Genomic DNA, 13,747 nt, shown 5'->3' with positions numbered 1-13,747 from the left:
TAAAAAACCCAGAAGCACACGCTTCTGGGCTTCTTACCGCCATCCCCTGTGGCCAATTGTTTTCAATATGCTGGGTCTCTCTGAAGAGACCCAGGGTATTGGAGCTGCAATTTTTATTTTGGCCAGCAGGTGACCGGCCAACATAAGAAATGAGCAACTCAGGTATTATCATGGTTCTTTATGAAATATGATAATATAGAATAAGAAAACAAAATTGAGAGTCTTGTGGCCTCAAATGCTGGCTACAAAAACATTTAAAAAGTAAAAAAATATTTTAAAAAATTCAAAAATCACCCCCCCCCCCTTTCTGTAGAACAAAAAATATAAACCACATTGCATCAACGCATCTGGAAATGCCAGTACTATTAAAATATAAAAATATTTTGAGTCAAAATGGCCGATTCACCATTTTTTCATCGCTTCTCTTACTCAAATTATTTTTCATTAAATGTGATCAAAAAGTCACACACACTCCATAATGGTATCAATAAAACGTACAGATCGTCTCACAAAAAATGAGCCCTCACACAGCTCAGTAGACATTACTATAAAAAAAAAAAAGTTATGGGGGTCAGAATATGGTGATGTAAAAAAGATTTATTTTTTTCAAAGTTTTAATTTATTTTTTCATTTTTTAGACACAAAAAAACCTACACTAATGTGGTATCGTTGTAATCGTACTGACCCAGAGAATGAAGGGCACAGGTCAGTTTTGCCACAAAGGGAACACCGTAGGGACAAAACCCATAAAACGTTGTGTTTGCTTTCCAATTCAACAACAAAATGAGCCCTAGGTTGGAGCCCTCAGGATGAAAATTCACTTAGGCTACTTTCACACTTGCGTTCGGGGTTCCGCTTGCGAGTTCCATTTGAAGGCTCTCACAAGCGGCCCCAAACTGATCCGTACAGCCCCAATGCATTCTGAGTGGATAAGGATCCGCTCAGAATGCATCAGTATGGCTCCGTTTGGCCTCCGTTCTGCTCAGCAGGCGGACACCCGAACGCAGCTTGCAGCATTCGGGTGTCCGCCTGGCCGTGAGGAGCCAAACGGATCCGTCCAGACTTACAATGTAAGTCAATGGGGACGGATCCGCTTGACATTGACTCAATATGGTGCAATTTCAAACGGATCCGTCCCCCATTGACTTTCAATGCAAAGTCAGGACGGATCCTTCTGACTAAGGCCTCATGCACACGACAGTATTTTTTCACGGTCAGCAAAACGGGGTTCCGTTGTTCCATGATCCGTGTCCGTTTTTTCTTCCGTGTGTCTTCCGTGATATTTGGAGGATCACCAGACATGAAGGAAAGTTAAAAAAAATAGTTGTTTTGGCGTCCGCCTGGCCGTGCGGAGCCAAACGGATCCGTCCTGACTTACAATGCAAGTCAATGGAGACGGATCCGTTTGACGTTGACACAATATGGTGCAATTGCATACTGATCCGTCCCCCATTGACTTTCAATGTAAAGTCAGGAGTCCCTATCAGAGTTTTCTCCAATCCGATGGTATATTTTAACTTGAAACGTCCCCATCACCATAGGAACGCCTCTATGTTAGAATATACCATCGGATTTGAGTTACATTGTGAAAACTCAGATCCGACAGTATATTCTAACACAGAGGCGTTCCCATGGTGATGGGGACGCTTCAAGTTAGAATATACTAAGAACTGTGTACATGACTGCCCCCTGCTGCCTGGCAGCATCCGATCTCTTACAGGGGGCTCTGATCCGCACAATTAACCCCAGTTTTAAATTCATTGGTGGCCAGTGCGGCCCCCCCTCCCTCCCTCTACTGTATTAATTTCATTGGTGGCCAGTGCAGGCCCCCCCCCCCTCTACTGTATTAATTTAATTGGTGGCCAGTGCGGCCCCCCCCCTCCCTCCCTCTACTGTATTAATTTCATTGGTGGCCAGTGCGGCCCCCCCTCCCTCCCTCCCTCTACTGTATTAATTCCATTGGTGGCCAGTGCGGCCCGCCCTCCCTCCCTCTACTGTATTAATTTCATTGGTGGCCAGTGCAGCCTCCCCTCTCCCCCCATCATTGGTGGCAGCGGGGAGTTCCGATCGGAGACCCAGTTTAATCGCTGGGGCTCCGATCGGTAACCATGGCAACCAGGATGCTACTGCAGTCCTGGCTGCTATGGATACTTAGCAATATTAGAAGCATTATACTTACCTGCGCTGTCTGTGACCGGCCGGGCGCTCCTCCTACTGGTAAGTGACAGGTATGTGCGGCGCATTGCTTAAAGAACAGACCTTTCACTTACCAGTAGGAGGAGCGCTCGGCCGATCACAGACGGTAAGTATAATGCTGGCCACACAGGCCACCAATGACATTAATACAGTAAAGGGAGGGAGGGGGGCCGCACTGGCCACCAATGAAATTAATACAGTAGAGGGAGGGGGGGCCGCACTGGCCACCTATAAAATTAATACAGGGGAGGGGGGCCGGGGAAGGGCCGCACTGGCCACCAATGAAATTAATACAGTAGAGGGAGGGAGGGGGGCTGCACTGGCCACCAATGAATTTAAAACTGGGGAGGGAGGGAGGTCTGCCCCCTGCTGCCTGGCAGCCCCTGATCTCTTACAGGGGGCCATGATACGCACAAATAACCCCTCAGGTGTGGTACCTGAGGGGTTAATTGTGCGGATCACAGCCCCCTGTAAGAGATCGGGTGCTGCCAGGCAGCAGGGGGCAGTTATGTACACAGTTCTTAGTATATTCTAACTTGAAGCGTCCCCTTCACTATGGGAACGGCTCTGTGTTAGTATATACTGTCGGATCGGAGTTTTCACGAAGTGAAAACTCAGCTCTGAAAAAGCTTTTATGCAGACGGATCTTCGGATCCGTCTGTATGAAAGTAGCCTACGGACACGGATCACTGACGCGGATGACAATCTTGTGTGCATCCGTGTTTTTTCACGGACCCATTGACTTGAATGGGTCCGTGAACCGTTGTCCGTCAAAAAAAATAGGACAGGTCATATTTTTTTTTTTTACAGACAGGAAACACGGATCACGGACGCAGATGAACAACAGTGCATTTTCCGAGTTTTCAACAGACCCATTGAAAGTCAATGGGTCCGCAGAAAATCACGGAAAACTGAACAACGGACACGGATGCACACAACGGTCGTGTGCATGAGGCCTGAGGCCGAATTCACGCGGCCGTGAGCGGTCCGTGGAACCACGGGCTGGATTCCTGCTGAGAGCAGGAGCACATTGCGTCATTGGTTGCTATGACGCCGTGCGCTTCCTGCAGCCGCCGCAGTACAGTAATACACTGGTATAGATCATACCAGTGTATTACTGTACTGCGGCGGCAGCAGGAAGCGCACGGCGTCATAGCAACCAATGACGCCGTGTGCTCCTGCTCTCAGCAGGAATCCAGCCCGTGGTTCCACGGACCGCTCGCGGCTGTGGGCCTTGTGCATTCGGCCTAACTTTTAGACTTAGATTTTTTTTCTGAAATATAATGCAGACGGATCCGTTCTGAACGGATACCATTGTTTGCATTATAGGAGCGGATCCGTCTGTGCAGACACCAGACAGATCCGCTCCGAACGCAAGTGTGAATATAGCCTTATTATACAAAATATTATTACCACATTGTGTTATATGGAACAGACTCACGTCCATCTGTCACCATCCACAGTAGCCACTGGGGACGATTAGGACTTATAATAAACAGTGTGGCTGCCTGATCGCCAATTTGTGATAAGTCTGCGCAACACTACTTAGCAGTTTTCTGCTCAATTCACTAGGTGCACAATGTGGCTGTCTGTATTACCAATATCAATTGTTCCCTGCCAGCGTTCATGCACTGTGGCTATTTGTATTACCACATTCAAATTGCTCACTTGCGGCATTTATACACTGTGGCCATTTGTATCGCCTCATTCAAATAACTCACTGCCAGCGTACATACAATGTGGCTATATATCACCACCTGCAGATTATTCGCTGCCAGTGTTCATATAATGTGGCTATTTGTCTCACCACGTACAAATTCACTGCCAGTGTTCACACAATGTGGCTATTTGTAACACCATGTGCAGATTCACTGCCAGCGTTCACACAATGTGGTTAAATCTATCACTGCATGCAGATTGATCACTGCCAGTGTACATACATTGTGGCTGTTTGTATCTCCATGTGCAGATTCACTGCCAGCATTCACACAACGAAGTCGTAACAGAGGCAAATCATGTCGGGAGGGGCAGTAATTATGTATGTGTGATTTTAGACAGGGCTGAGCAATAGAAACAATACATCATCTGAGGATAGCTAGAGTGACTGAGTGGATGCATGTGTGGATAGGCTGGAATGGCGGCAGATAGCAATCTGAGTGTGGTGATACAAAAAAGCCATATTGTGTGAATCTGCACATGGAGATACAAATAGCCACATTGTGTGAACACTGGCAGTGAATTTGTACGTGGTGAGACAAACAGCCACATTAAATGAACACTGTCAGCGAATAATTCTGCAGGTGGTGATATATAGCCACATTGTATGTACGCTGGCAGTGAGTTATTTGAATGAGGCGATACAAATGGCCACAGCGTATAAATGCCGCAAGTCAGCAATTTGAATGTGGCAATACAAATAGCCACAGTGCATGAATGCTGACAGGGAGCAATTGATATTGGTAATACAGACAGCCACATTGTGCACCTAGTGAATTGAGCAGAAAACTGCTAAGTAGTGTTGCGCAGACTTATAATAAACAGTGTGGCTGCCTGATCGCCAATTTGTGATAAGTCCTAATTGTCCCTAGTGGCTACTGTGGATGGTGACAGATGGACGTGAGTCTGTTCCATATAACACAATGTGGTAATAATATCCATAAACACACATAAATAAAGCACCCACTTAGTCCTCCCAGCAATTCCAAGACTACAAGTGACATATTGCCAGTCCCTGATAGTTTTAATTGTTCATGTTCTTTCCAATTCCACCCCATTTGGAATTTTGTTCCCTGCTTCCTACTACATTGTATACCACATTAAATGGAGGCATTAGAAAGTACTACTTGTCCCGCAAAAAGAACCCCTAATAAGGATACGTGAACAGAAAAAAAAGTTATGGCTCCAGAAAGATAATGGAAAAAAAAAAAAAAAAGAAAGAAAAAACCTCTGGTATCTAAGGGGTTAAAGGCTAATAAGAAACAACATGAAAACATCTGAACTTATACAACATTGCGAAGAAGCGAATGGAATGTTCCTATGAAGTTGAACATGTTGGCTTTGATCTCAGCTGCCTATATCATTTAACCCTTTAAATACTGAAAACTCTTCCACACAAATATTAGAATGTTAGAATTTTGCAGTCAAAAGGTTTCCATACCTGGAAATGTTGCTCCATAATCTGGATTTTACCCTGCTCAGGACATTTCCTCAGGGCCTTGTCAGTGTACTGAAGCAATATTTCAACTATCTGAAATTCAATAATGACATTACGTTTAAAGAGTAAAGAGAAAAATACGGTTACATTTTATGTAACTTGGGAAGTTTGAACACAATTTAGCAAAATACTGAAATACTTTGTTATTTATGCAAACTAATCCTAAACAACTGTTATATTAGCTCAGTCTGGCAACTGGTAGATTGTTGGAACAGACTACTATGGTATTAATCTCAGACAGCGGTCCTTCGAGTTACAATGGCCTCAGGTTACAATACATTTAACTTACAGTGGCCTTTTCTGGGCCAATATAACAAAAACATATTGCCCTTACAATGTTAAGATCCAGACAGGGCCTGTAAATCAGTGCATCACAGTGGTGGCCAGCAGAGCAAATCAGTAGTCCTATATCACTGGAGGACTGGCTGCCTAGAATCAGATTCTGTATAGTACTGCATGTACTGTACTGCTCTCTACCTGCACTGCATGTACTGCACTGCTCTCTACCTGCACTGCATGTACTGCAATGCTCTCTACCTGCACGTACTGCACTTCTCTCTACCTGCACTGCATGTACTGTACTGCTCTCTACCTATGTACTGTATTACTCTCTACCTGTACTGCTCTCTACATGTGCTACATGTACTGTATTACTCTTTACCTGTACCACTCTCCACCTGTACGACATTGCTATCTACCTGTACTATACTGCTGTCTACCTGTCCTGTACTACATGTAATATACTCCTCTAGATCTGAACATGTACTGTACTGCTCTCCGTGGGACTACATGTAATATACTGCTGTCTACCTGTATTATATGTACTGTACTGCTCTCTACATGTACTACACTGCTCTCCCCCTGTACATGTAGTGTACTTCTCTCCACTTATACTTCATGTACTGTACTGCATGTAATATACGGCTCTATAACTGGACTATATGCACTGTACTGCTATTTACCTGTGCTACATGTACTATACTACTCTTTACCTGTACCGCATGTACTTTACTGCTCTCCACCTGTACTACATGTAATATACTGCTATATACCTGTACTACATGCACAGTACTGCTCTCCAACTGTACTACATGTAATATACTGCTATATACCTGTACTACATGCACAGTACTGCTCCCCACCTGTACTACATGTAATATACTGCTATATACCTGTACTACATGCACAGTACTGCTCTCCACCTGTACTACATGTAATATACTGCTATATACCTGTACTACATGCACAGTACTGCTCTCCACCTGTACTACATGTAATATACTGCTATATACCTGTACTACATGCACAGTACTGCTTCCCACCTGTACTACATGTAATATACTGCTATATACCTGTACTACATGCACAGTACTGCTTCCCACCTGTACTACATGTAATATACTGCTATATACCTGTACTACATGCACAGTACTGCTCTCCACCTGTACTACATGTAATATACTGCTATATACCTGTACTACATGCACAGTACTGCTCTCCACCTGTACTACATGTAATATACTGCTATATACCTGTACTACATGCACAGTACTGCTCTCCAACTGTACTACATGTAATATACTGCTATATACCTGTACTACATGCACAGTACTGCTCCCCACCTGTACTACATGTAATATACTGCTATATACCTGTACTACATGCACAGTACTGCTCTCCACCTGTACTACATGTAATATACTGCTATATACCTGTACTACATGCACAGTACTGCTCTCCAACTGTACTACATGTAATATACTGCACTATACCTGTACTACATGTAATGTACTGCTGCCTACTTGTACAACAAATATTGTACTCCCTACCTGTACCATATGTACTGTACTGCACTCCACCTGTACTACATTTAATATACTGCTGTCTACCCAACTTATACTACATGTACTGTACTGGCCTCCACCTGTACTACATGTAATATACTGCTGTCTACCTGTCTCCATATTCTCATAGAGTACAAAAACAAAAGAATGGCAAAGACATTTCGGGCAATCAACCACTTAAGAAATACCTTACCATGCTTGCCATTTTATTTTTGTGAGTTGGTCATTACATTCAGTATAACTAATACAGTATCATCCATGTATTTGAAGATTGGTGCCAAGCCTGTGATGCCTTTTTTAGTAATACTTGGTGGTCCGATATTCAATCGCACCCTGTATGGCAGTTTCTACTGGTCTGTATTACGACACTGTGTGTGTAACCTTATGGTGCCACCATGACATGATGCTGCATGCCACACTGGGTTAAAGACATTTCACTGCAAGTACTTCATGTACATACATTTATACAGCGTCTAACAAAATATGTTGAGTGAGGGATAGCTTCCTTTAAAGCAAATATTACGAAAATTAGACAGAAAATGATATGTTATTACAATCAGCGTACAGTACTGTGGAATATATTGGCACTATATAATAGTATAATAGAGGTGCTATCCAGAGATTACCACAAAGCAGCAAGTCTGGATTTATTTTAGCAGAATAGCAATGAACTCAACACTGCCATGTGTTTGACTCAAAATATACTGGACACACAGTAAGTATGCATATATGTGCAGTATATAACTAGGATCTCCATGAAATATCTGTAAGACAAATTTAAAGGGGTTGATCAGCCCTTAGCTTGGCCAGACCCACACTGGTAATGATACTCACCTGATCCCCAGCCCTGGGTTCAGGGTCCATTGCTAACCCTCTGCCTTTGCGGGTCTCCCTGTGTAAACATCTGCTTTGACGCAGGTCGTGTGACCACTGCAGCCAGTCATTGGCTACAGTGGTCATGTGACCCATGTCATAACAGATGTTTGCGCAGGGAGACCTGGGACCTGCAGGGCAGAAATGGAGGTGGAAACCAGCAGTGGACAGGGAACTTAAAGTGACCCTGGAAAAAATCCCCATGTTGTAGTTGGGTCCAAATTGAGAGAAGGCAGGGCAGCACAAGTAGGCAGGGGCAACAAATGTAGACAGGGACAACAGAAGCAGGAGAGGCCAACGTAACGTAACATGCAGAACAAAACACCACCCCGGCAGACCTAACTACCAAAGTGAAGCACAAAATACTGCCACCCGCGTCACAGTATGAAATTGTATCTTCGTCCTTAGGAAGGCAATATAGTTGAATTCAGGAAAGCACCTGCAGCCGCTGGCCAGGTACATAAGTGCCTGATGCTCCTATATTAATTAATGGTTCCAACCAACAACAAAAAATGTTATACTATGGTACACTTATGATGTGCCATGTAGTGCATGTGACCACTGCAACCAATCAATGGCCTCAGCAATACATGCATAAGACCTCTGAGGTGATTGGCTGCAGTGGTCAAGTATAATGGTATGTCACTGCTGCAGCCAGGAAAACAAAGGCCGGTAGGGAGGACGGAGTGGAGGGGCTCACATGGTGAATAAAACATTTCCTTTAAAACCCATTTGATATCATTCAACATCATACTACTTTTTAAAAATGTATTAAATCTGTAGTTCTCTAGTAAGTAAGAAAGTCTTGAGTTACACTGAAACTTGGTCCTGCCCAGAGGTCTTCCTGTGTCATTATCACGGGTTTGAATCTTACCTTATCGGCCACCACACTCTTCCTTTTATTTGGGTCTCCTGACAGACCTACAGAGAGAAAGATGAGACTCATCAGGCACAACATTACAGTAAGTGTCAGCTTCTGGACAGTACTAGAAAAACAATGGTTAAAAAATAAAAAGAACAACCGTACAAAATAAAGGAGACTAAATATGTAATATAATAGAACAAAAGTAACTGGGCACTCTCAGGATATCTGGACTATTTGAAATTTATTAACATATAATAGCATGAATAACTGTACTTACTGACAATGATATAAAACTGTAATTAAAATACCTGTCCACTACACCATAAAACACAATATGCAGTAGTCCAATATGGCAAATACTAAGATATAAAATACTAAAATTCGAGGAATAAAATAGAATAGTCAATAATTCGTACGAATATTCGGCAGATATTCTTATGGAAAAGTCTAATATTTAAAATTTTGGCGATAATCCAATGTCCTTTATGTACGTCCCTTTCGATATATAACAGGGATATCCGAAAATAAGCAAAGTCCCAATGCGCAATCAAAGAACAAACTCAAGCGGCGTCCCGCTAATAGCATCCACCAGCAGCATCCCACTGGAATAGTAATGCAGTTTTTAAATCGCTGGATAATAATTGCTGGATAAAAGCGTACGGTCTTACCGTCTCCTTTGATAAGTCGACAAAGATGCAGTTATGGACCTCAGTTTGCAGCCCATATCTCGTAGTAAACTCGCACACCGGCAATTGTTTGGCACATGTATTCAGGCCTTCACCATGGAATCAGGCCTTACACATTCTTTTCAAAGTATATCTTTCGTGTGACAGATGGTTCTTTCTTTGCGACTTTCCAGTCAAATCTCCAGCTTCCCAAGTGGTCCAAATGTTAGGGTCCTGTCTAGGCTAGACGCGTTTCGGGGTTTAGAAGTACCCCTTCCTCAGTAACTATTCCAGTGGGACGCTGGTGGATGCTATTAGCGGGACGCCGCTTGAGTTTGTTCTTTGATTGCGCATTGGGACTTTGCTTATTTTCGGATATCCCTGTTATATATCGAAAGGGACGTACATAAAGGACATTGGATTATCGCCAAAATTTTAAATATTAGACTTTCCCATAAGAATATCTGCCGAATATTCGTACGAATTATTGACTATTCTATTTTATTCCTCGAATTTTAGTATTTTATATCTTAGTATTTGCCATATTGGACTACTGCATATTGTGTTTTATGGTGTAGTGGACAAGTATTTTAATTACAGTTTTATATCATTGTCAGTAAGTACAGTTATTCATGCTATTATATGTTAATAAATTTCAAATGGTCCAGATATCCTGAGAGTGCCCAGTTACTTTTGTTCTATTATATTTCTCTTTTGAGTGGACTGGGTGAGTCCACTCGACTGAGTGCACCTCTTGGGTCAATAGTTAGTCCAGTGCGACACATCTATACTCTTTTTTCATAAATATGTAATATGCTGCACAATGCGTCCACAAAACCTGCTTTAGCTGTCATATCCTCCACAGCTTTTTTTTTTTCTTACCAACAACCGCCTTCGCTTTTCCTTCATGGAATGACCACGCTAAAGCTAAGGCTTCATTGTAACAGTCCTGCTTCAGCAGATGATCGACTCTCTGAAATGAACAATAGAAAAACCAATGTGACCACAACATCTCATCTCCATGAACAGTATTATCTGTACGGACATGAATTAGTGGAACGGTGGAGAAGTTGCATACAGCAAACAATCAAATTTCAGCTGTCATTTTTCAGAGGCCTTTTTGACGTTATTAGTTGCTCCTGGCATCTGCTACCCCCTGACGTGGCACTAGCTTTGATTAATTTTCTCATCCTGCGTTCAACTGCAAATGATTATCCAGAGACCCTTCATACACGGATTCAATGGTATTTCAAATTTAGTGTAATGAGGAAGACACCAAGTTACTTCATTCCAAGGGATTTTACACCCTCTAGCTATTGATGACTTGTCCTCTTGAAAGTTCATCAAGATAAGATTGGTGCGGGGGGCAGACATGTGGGTCTTGGCATCAGCAGCAAGTCAGGGGACAGAGTCAGAAGAAGAAGGTTCTGTCCATTGCGTAGTGATCGTGCTGGCACACTGCAGCTCAGCTCCCATTCCCTTAAAGGGAACCTGCCATCAATTTTATGCTGCCCTCGCTGACGGCAGCATGAAACTGGCGCACTGCCATGCACAGTGCATTTCAATGGAGGCTGCTGAAGGATGTCACATGCCCTCCATCAGCAGCCATGTTTAGGACTACAGCACCTCGGAGATGACCGCACTAAAAATGGGTTAGTGGCCATAGACCTTTACAAAGAAAGAAGTCAGCAATGAAGCACGTATACCAGTATATTAGTAATGGTGTGAATGCGCCAGTTTCCAATGAGAAGTGTTTTTCAATAGTAGCGGCTGATAGAGACATATTGAGTCAACTGCCCCCCCATCAGGAGCCATGCTTAAGATCAGAGGAAGGTGGAGAAGACTGTCCTGGTAAAGGGGCAGCAGCTGCAGCATTTTACAACAAAACTTGTTGGCGCTAAACTACTAATATCAATTCAGTCATCCCTCAAGATACAATGGTCTCAGGATACAATATTAAGAACCTACTAAGGTCTCTCTAGAAAACTAGACTCAACATACAAGGCCTCAAACCCAACCAATCACCATGGGCATTTCTCTGGTAAAACACCTGTATCAGTTGCGTAATATCTCCTTTTTACAGTACATTGCGGTAGTACATCTCCTGTACTGTCTGTACCAGATTGAGCTGCTCCTTTGAGTGTCAGGTGAGTATGACTCCGTTTTATTGTCCTGGTACATTGTGTGTCAAGCACCTGTCCTCATCATAAAATAGTGATTTACAGCTTCCAGCATCTTCTCCTGACTGATATATGCAAGGACTCGCATTGTCTCCCTAAGTTATCTTCTTATTTTTCTTATCTTGGGGAGATATTTTGAAGCTTTGGAACCAATTACAGGTATTCCACAGAGTTATGGACTCAAGTTAAAATAGTTTTGCTGTCCCGGAACCAATTAATAGAGTAACTTGAGGGGTCACTGCATATTAGTGACTGTCTTGTAATGCTGCATACAGCATTTTACTGAAAATAACCATAAAGGGGCCAACAACTTTAACTGTATATTTTCTCAACCACTTCAGTCGTATACTATAATAGTACATGGGAAAAAAAGACCTATAAAACATGTTTTAGGCAGGTCCATTCTTTGAGCAATACACCACACTGGTGTGCTCATGTCATATACGAGGACGAAAAGTATATAATGGAAGTTCACGTGAAATGTAGGATGTTAAAAGCTTGGATTTTACCTCTCGCCAGTTCCTCAGCATCATAGCGTGCACCGACTGTGGAAAGCAGAGAAAAACAGCGAGATTATGAGTAGAAACAAGGAAGTCAGACAGATTTGATGAGAGAGAGAATGATACAGACAGAGGAAAGAGCAATAGGCAGGAAATGGGCTTCTTAAAGCAACAGTAAGAGGAGCATAAAAAGCAAACAACGTATAACTCACATCAGCACAGAACAAACATAACGAGGTACACGATGGAAATACTTTCCACCCATTGCAGAGAGGCATGGTACATATACATACCTTTGTTCCCAAGTAGAATATCTGCCCACCACAATTGCTGATCGACTGGTAACAAGCTTTCTCCCCTACTAACGCCTGCAAGAGAGAAACAGAACATTACCAGTTATTTGTTCTCATGGGAAGACCTATGTTAAAGGGGTTTTCACCCCTGGGGACCTTTTCTGCAGACCTTCCCCCATGGTTGGACCCACGGTGGGAATCCTACTTACCTATCCCTGCCCCTGGGTTCCAGGTCCATCTCTCCCCCTAGGATGCTGCAGGTCTTGGGTCTCCAAGCACATGGCACTGCAACCAATGACTGGCTGCAGAGGTGATGTGTCATCCATGCGTCATTATGTTACACATCACTGCTGCAGCCAGTCATTGGCGGCCAGCAGCGGGAATCAGGTCCGGCCATGCTGGGGGCTCTGTAGAAAATTCTGCAGAGCTACAATGTCAGACACTGCCCAAGAACAAATGCAGAGCTGGTACACATCAGATTGTGCACATTCAAATAAGTTCTGAGGTTTATTTGCATGCATCTAAAGTGCAGATCTCAACAGATATCAAACATACAGGCCCACATTTACTAACGTGTATGCACCTAGATTTTGGGCTAAAAAAGTGGCACAACTTGACGCATCTAGATTTAAAAAAAAGTTTCTGTGCTTAATCCATAAGGGTCCATTCACACGTTCGTAGAATGGATCTGCATCCATTCCGCAAATTGGGTCCGCACCCGTTCCGCATTCATTCTCAATGGGGCAGGAATGGATGCTGACCGCACACAGTGTGCTGTCCGCATCCGCATTTCCGGAGCGCGCCCCAGATCTTCCGGTCCGCGGCTCCGGAAAAAGATAGAACATGTCCTATTCTTGTTAACAATAGCGGACAAGAATAGGCAGTTCTATGGGGGTGCCGGCCGGGTGTATTACGGATCCGCAGTATACTACGGACGTGTGAATGGACCCTAAAAGGGGAGTGGGTTACCAGGAAATGGGTGTGGATTAATGTAAAGGAGGTGGGCCTAATATGGGACTTTTGTTCCAACATTGTGCCACAATTCGGGCATAAAATTTTGCCTTAAAGTAAGCAACCAATAGTCGATATAAAGTCAGAGAAAATGGTCCATCATCTG

The 13,747-nt window shown here is 43.3% G+C and overlaps 1 protein-coding gene across 1 annotated transcript in view; it reads right to left on the bottom strand.

Moving 5' to 3' along the window:
* The window catches only part of LOC122923145 (vacuolar protein sorting-associated protein 8 homolog), a 110,360-nt gene that overhangs the window by 38,684 nt on the left and 57,929 nt on the right, over positions 1-13,747 (bottom strand). Inside the window, exons 17-21 of the mRNA XM_044273870.1 lie at positions 12,631-12,705; positions 12,347-12,382; positions 10,540-10,630; positions 9,002-9,048; positions 5,354-5,443 (exon numbers count right to left, since the gene is read on the bottom strand). Of these exons, the coding sequence (XP_044129805.1) occupies positions 5,354-5,443; positions 9,002-9,048; positions 10,540-10,630; positions 12,347-12,382; positions 12,631-12,705 (339 nt within the window). The remainder of the gene's footprint in view (positions 1-5,353; positions 5,444-9,001; positions 9,049-10,539; positions 10,631-12,346; positions 12,383-12,630; positions 12,706-13,747) is intronic.

The sequence above is a fragment of the Bufo gargarizans genome, unplaced genomic scaffold (genome assembly GCF_014858855.1).
Source record: "Bufo gargarizans isolate SCDJY-AF-19 unplaced genomic scaffold, ASM1485885v1 original_scaffold_1260_pilon, whole genome shotgun sequence".
In the NCBI taxonomy this organism is placed as follows: domain Eukaryota; kingdom Metazoa; phylum Chordata; class Amphibia; order Anura; family Bufonidae; genus Bufo; species Bufo gargarizans.
Note: the sequence above shows the minus strand (reverse complement) of the source record. Positions and strands in the feature narration are given on the sequence as shown.